The following is a 6,898-nucleotide window of genomic DNA, read 5'->3' as shown; positions in this document are numbered from 1 at the left end:
TCAACAGTTGGGCAACTTCAAAACTAATACCATACAAGAAAAGTGGAGTACAGAGCCATATTTATAAAAGTATAACAAATTTGTGTTAATAAATTTGTTATACTTTTATAAATATGGCTCTGTACTCCGCTTTTCTTGTATGGTAGTGATCTGTAAATAGCTGAAAAGAAGTTGATTCCGAATCTGCAATTTTTATCTTGCATTCCCCCGCGCTGTATGTGGATGATGAGTCTAAGTAGTCCTCTCCATTATATTGCCAAGCACAGTAGTTCTCTCTATACATCAGAATACACGGGGGAATGCAATGGAATAGAAAGATAAAAACTTGCAGATTCGGAATCAGCATCTTTTAAGCTATTTAATGTTTACTGTAGTTTAGGGGGTTTCGGAGGTCATGGAGGAATCTGAGAAAAAGTATAGGGAGGACATTGCTGGCCTGCTGTAAACATGGTGCAGTATGAGGTTTTCCTGATAAAAGTGGTGAAAAGGGGTATTTCGGTTAGAACAAATTATCACCTATCCACTGGATAGGTAATAACTGCTAGATTGGTTGGGGTTCGACTGCTGGGACCCCGACAAATTCGCCAGAATGGGGGTCCCATGTTGCCCCAGCCACAAGACCGCAGCTAGGAGGAATTGAGTGGAGCGGCGGTCGGTCATGTTCCCTGATGCTCCATTCAAAGTCTAGGGCACTGATGGAAACTGACAAGCGCTGCAGTTGCTCCAGTAGATAGGTGATAATTTGTTGTAACCGGTACACTCCTTTAAGTGGTTTATGTAGGATAAGATTACATTTGCCTCCTGCACTTAGGTTTGCCTTTTGTTTCACAATGTTTTTATTGTTTTTTACAGTATAATTGAAAATCATGTTATTTGTATCAATTAACATCATAAACAAATATGCGAGAATCAAATTGAAACATATTTCCGCGGTCCAGGTTTGCCTTTTGAGTTTCACTCAGGTTTAAAAAAAGTTCCAGACCCACTTGCACCACATATCAAACCTGCTTAGCAATTGCAAATACTTTGCTATATATGCCTAAGAGAGACCCCAGCAAATCAGAGTAATTCCACCTGACTCATACAACTTTATTACACTCTGTTCAAATTTGCGTCAGGGCTCCGTTCATGGGTTCCGTCTGAGCTTTCTGTCAGGGGAACCCATGAACGGAACCCTGACTGAAACAAACGCAAAACATAGGATTTCAATGGTGACAGATCAGGTGCAAATAGGTTCCATTTCTCACCATTGTTTAAGGGTTCCGTCGTTTTGACAGAATGAATAGCGCAGTCGGCCACGGTGTTGATTCCGTCGAAACGACGGGACCCTTATACAACGGTGAGAAACTAAAACCATTTGCACCGGATCCGTCACCATTGAAATCAATGGTGATGCAAACGGAAACCTATGTTTTCCGTTTGTTTCAGTCAGGGTTCCGTTCATGGGTTACCCTTATGGAAAGCTCAGACGGAACCCATGAACGGAGTCCTGACGCAGATGTGAACGAATCCTTAACTGTTCTATTATTCGATTTTCTAACAGATTGACGGTTGCCCTGTGACTACACTAATGAGCTTGGAATCCCCTGACAGGCACAGGGAGTGTTCCTGGAGGGGAAACATCTGAATGTTAATGATTTCAAGCATTTTCCACTAGCAGAGTTTTCCATTCTTCTTCCAGTGTAGCCCACCCTGCCACATACTGATCTACAAAACCTCACCCGCCTAGTGTCACACAATGTTCATACTTAAATCTTCTCATTTTTGATACTTGTTTATATTGTATTGGTCACCTGAGGACATACTAATGTTGCAACCTATAAAAGTAATATGATTAAATTTCAATATCTGGTATATAGTACAAAGAAGTCAGTAGATATACACTGTTATATACACTGATAGAAAGCTTAATGTTCTCTAAAGGTAACATTTGTGAACAATTGGTTTACTATATAATCACCTGATAAAATAGTTATCATCCGGGTAAACTTTTCAGGAGTAGTCAGAACCTTTATGTTCTTGGTTGCCGTGATTCCTGTTATTAGACTTATTCATTGATAATGTAGTTTGTAGAACGGTTTTCGTTTTTTATTTGTCGCACATGTCAGTAATTGAGTGCAGAAAGAAATAGGAACTTGCATTAGCGCACTTGTCCAACAAGAGATCCATTATTTCACATCCTGGAATAGAAAAAGTTAACATAAAGCACTAAATTGTCTTTCCTTCATCGACTTTGTGTATCTTAAAGTGTTAAAAATCTTTTAATCATTTTAACCCATTGTTAGTTTCTTCTGGCAGTGAAAAGGTTACCACACTAGGATTCCCCATTACATGATAAGTTTGAGTCTTCGCCCCTCTCCCTCTGCTGGTGCATTCCTCAGCCTGTGCTTGCATGCAAGGAGACTAGTCACCTCCCTTATAACTATTTTAATCATTTCAGAACTAGAAGAGGGAGAGGTTGGGTCTGCCGCTTGCTTCTCCAAATTACACTGGGTGGAGTTATCCAATGACAGGGATTCAGTGTACATAGGCTCTCCCCCTCCTCTCAGATCCAACCCTACCAGTACAGTTATGCAGAGCACTGCTATTCTGCATAGAAGCTCACACACACAAACACATACACACACGCACACGTCCCATGCTAGCTATTTCTGGCCAGCATCCCGGCAACCAGCATTATCAAAGTTTCTGGATCCAACAGCGCTTGTTTTTCTGTTCTCTTTCTAGTTTGAACACGTTTAAAACGTCGCCAATTTAAGGCAGCTGTTAAAATGGCGGATACCACCTTGCAGATAGTCGAGCAGCCCTCCATCATCCCTGACACTCCTCCAGGGGAAACTTCAGACAATGAGCCCATCAAAGCAGACCAAATAAATGGAGTTTTGGTGCTGAGCCTGCTGGATAAGATTATAGGAGCAGTGGACCAGATTCAGTTGACCCAAAACCAACTGGAAGAAAGGCAACAGGAGATGGAGAATGTAGTGGTCAGCATTCAAGGAGAACTGACCAAGCTGACCAAGTCCCATGCCACTACCAGCAATACAGCCAGTAAGCTTTTAGAGAAAGTGAGAAAGGTGAGCGTCAACGTCAAGACAGTGAGACAAAACCTGGAGCGGCAGCAAGCACAGATAAAAAAGTTGGAAACCAATGAATCCGAGTTGCTGAGACGTAGAAACTTCAAAGTTATGATCTACCAGGTGAGCGCCGTTCCTGTATGTTTGTGCATGGTGTCAGTCTATACACTTTGACAAGTTATCCTTTACAAATTCATTTTTCTCCCATTAAGAACTACATGGCCTAGTATAAGTCAGATATCACTTCTTTAATTTTTACTTTTGACCCTATTAATATAAGCGTATGCATAAACCCGTATTCATTGTGCAACATGGAGCCTTCCTAGACTTTATATGACTCTTAACAGGCAACAATGGCTTACATTTAATAAGACACAGGTATTATACTGTATACATCATTTATACTACCATGCAACTAACACTCGTGGCAAGTTATTTTTATAGTCATTTGGGGCTGATGAGAGTCACACAATTTTTTACCTCCATATTATCAGCTGATTATTGTCCATGTCCTATAGTTATTCTTCATCTCACACAAGTTTTGCAAATGCAAGCAGCCCTAAATACATGGTATTGTCACGTGTGGAATTCATTAGTTGAGATTTATGCAAGCTTAATTGAATGATTACTTTATTTCCTTTGTTTAATTTTTTTCCATGGATGTGATCATTGAACCTTCACATCAAATCTAGTCCATAACTCAGCCATAATGGGGTTAAAGGGTGTGGATAATGGGCTCATGCCAGATATAACTCCTTATAAGATCATATATACACAAAGCACTTGTGAAGAATCAGATGACTTTGTATTAGATTACATGTCATTTATAATAATGTAGCAGTTCACGCCACGTATAACCCATCACTGGACTATGCCTGTTAGTGTATATATGGCTAGTAAAGTAGTGGCTTCCTACATTAATGGTAAGCCGCCATGTTTTACAGCATGCATCAAATTTCTTGCTAAAATTGTACAAACTATAAATGTGTAATCTCTGTTATAATGGATATATTGAAGTCATTTGACGGATCAAGTTGGTGACAGTTGTCGCCTGCCCAAGTAGTTGAAAAATGCAGATATTTTTGGCATGACAAAGTCAGCCATCTTGCCACATAACTTTCTATCCCAAGTATTTGAAGGAGAAAATGAAGGTGGCAATATATCATGATTTAGCCTGTTGTAATGAAGATTAGTAAATCTTTATTTTCCAGGTTGGACGGTTTTAGGGCCTGCTGACCCCAGATGTTCACTTCATACCATGTAAAATTTATGTTTAAAACGATATGCCTGAAGGAAGACATAAAGAGGTTGTGCAGGATTGTAAAAAACGGTCTGCTTTCTTCTACAAACAGCACCACATCTATCCATGGGTTGTGTCTGGTATTGCAGTTCAGCCCCATTTATGTGAATGGGGCTGAGCTGCAATACCAGACACAGCCCATGGACAAAAGTGGTGCTGTTTCTGGTAAATAAGCAGACACTTTTTTCTAATCCTGCGCAAACTCTTAACTTCTGAGCCTGTAGAAAACTTCTCCATAGGCAATCCCTAGGGAATGCCTTGGATCGGAATGGTCATCACCATATGCAAAAAACTCTCAGATGTATGTTTGCTCATAAATGTTTATATGTGGAAGTCACTTCAGCTGTGTGTTTAAGGGCTATAGTTTATATTCTCTCTTAGATGTAAAAACACTAAGTCAAGTGGGCTCTAAATTATGCACTAATGTGTACATTGATGAAACAGCTAAAGTATATTCCGTTATAACTATTCTTATACTTACAGTTATGTCCATACAAATATGCATCAATTTGTCACACTCCATACAATGGCATGAGCACACTGGATATATTGATGCTTGTAACATGCACCATATTTATGAATAAATAACATAACTTTCTAGGACACCAACCAACCCAATTGTGTTTTTTTTGTTTTGTTCTTTTTTTTCTCAAAATAAAGTGCATCCATTTACCAAAGTCAAGACTTGTCATAGTGACTGCGCACAGTAAGGCCCTTTTCATTGGAGGCATACATCAGGAAGATTCCCTAAGATATACGTCCCACCAGGGCCGGACTGGCATAAAAAATCAGCCCTAGCATTTTAAAGCCCACAGGCCCACCCAATATTTTTGCGTGTTTGCGGCCCCACCCTTCAGCTATACAAAAACATTAAACATTGCTTCTTAAAAGTTGCTTTCCTGTTGTGCTATTAAAGATAATTCATAAATCAGTAAATCCCAGAAAAAAAGCTAAATGGGAGAGGCATATACTGAGTTGAATGTATACACTGGTCACAACTCTTAGACCGAATTCAGACAACAGTTATATATGTCCGTGTGACGGCCATTAAAACAACGGCCATCACACGGTCGCATGTATTTCAATGGGGCCGTTCACACGGCCGTTGTTTCAACGGACCGTGTGAAGGGTCCGTTGAAAAATAGAGCATGTCCCATTTTGTTCCGTTTTCACGGATCCCTCAACAAACTCAGGTCTATTAGGATCCGTGAAAACGGGACCCGCAAGTGAAAAACGGACGTCCGGAAATAATTGCATTTCTAATAATAAAATATTACAGAAATATTCATATTTGTGTGCAATAAATATAATATATCATACACCACCAGGATATATAACGTGTCCTTAATTTGTATATGGGCAGTAAGAATAAAATAAATATTAATTTCATTATTTGGTGAATGAAATTAATATTTTACTAATCCTTGCCACCACTCTATACTGTAAACATGAATAATGCTGCTATATACAGTACACACATGAATAATGCCACCATATATATATTACACATTAATAACACCACTATATACTGTACACATAAATAATGCTGCCATATACTGAACACTTGAATAACCAGGGACACATGCGGCACATGTGCCACTCACACCTAGGACAAATATCGCACCCGTGTGACTCAAACCTAGGACGTTGACTTACAATGGAGTTCATTGACGAGGCGTCTGTCGTTTTGACAGTAAAAATAATGCAGCATGTAGCCTTATATTTGCACATAAAATCTGACAGAAATTGCTTCAGAGACTCTGATGCAGGGCCGGCCTTAGGGGTGTGCGAGCTGTGCCATTGCACAGGGCGCATTTCTCCAGCAGCTGGAAGGGGGCGCTGCGCTGGCTCCCTTCCCCTGCTTGTGTTTCAGAAGCCCCTGGGCCCAGCGACTCAGCACCTGCCATTGTTCCCGGGCGCTTCTTCTCTCAGAGGCTTCACTACCGCTGTAGCAGCCATAGCGGCTGCTAGCGACGACACCAGGCATGAGGGCACCCGTGCTGCCCGTCGAGACAGCCCCCCATGGCCAGCGGCGCCGCCAGCAGCCGCTGTGTCTGCTACAGCGGTAGCGACGCCAGATTCAATAGTATCTGCGTCCTTAGGACACAGATACTATTGAACACTATAGCAGAGCAGGGAGGTATATCCCTGCTCTGAAATCTACTAGTGCCACTGTAGCTCCCTGAAGGAGCGTAATCCCTGGTTGCCACTCCCCCTTGTAGATAGCACCCCCCCTTTCCTGTAGATAGCGCCACTGTAGCTCCCTGAAGGCCGGGGATTCTGGTCCTGGAACCAGCGCTTGATGTCTCTGTCCATATATGCACAGTGACATCAGGGGCAACTCCTGAAGCGGAATCCCTGTCCACAGCGTTGCCGACGCTTTGATTGGGGATTCCACTCCAGGAGAAGCCCCTGACATCGCTGTCCATAAAAAACAGGCCATGGGGAGTGGGGATATGGCATAAAATAATAAAAGAATCATTACTTACCTTTTAAATCCCCTGCCGCTTCAGCGCTACCGATC

General features: G+C 41.4%; 1 protein-coding gene across 1 annotated transcript in view; it reads left to right on the top strand.

Moving 5' to 3' along the window:
* The first annotated feature begins 2,502 nt into the window (after positions 1-2,502).
* CAVIN1 (caveolae associated protein 1) overlaps positions 2,503-6,898 on the top strand; it is a 30,877-nt gene continuing 26,481 nt past the window's right edge. Inside the window, exon 1 of the mRNA XM_075846510.1 lies at positions 2,503-3,197. Coding sequence (XP_075702625.1) covers positions 2,772-3,197 — 426 coding nt within the window. The 5' untranslated portion in view covers positions 2,503-2,771. The remainder of the gene's footprint in view (positions 3,198-6,898) is intronic.

The sequence above is a fragment of the Rhinoderma darwinii genome, chromosome 13, assembly GCF_050947455.1.
Source record: "Rhinoderma darwinii isolate aRhiDar2 chromosome 13, aRhiDar2.hap1, whole genome shotgun sequence".
Lineage (NCBI taxonomy): Eukaryota > Metazoa > Chordata > Amphibia > Anura > Rhinodermatidae > Rhinoderma > Rhinoderma darwinii.
Note: the sequence above shows the minus strand (reverse complement) of the source record. Positions and strands in the feature narration are given on the sequence as shown.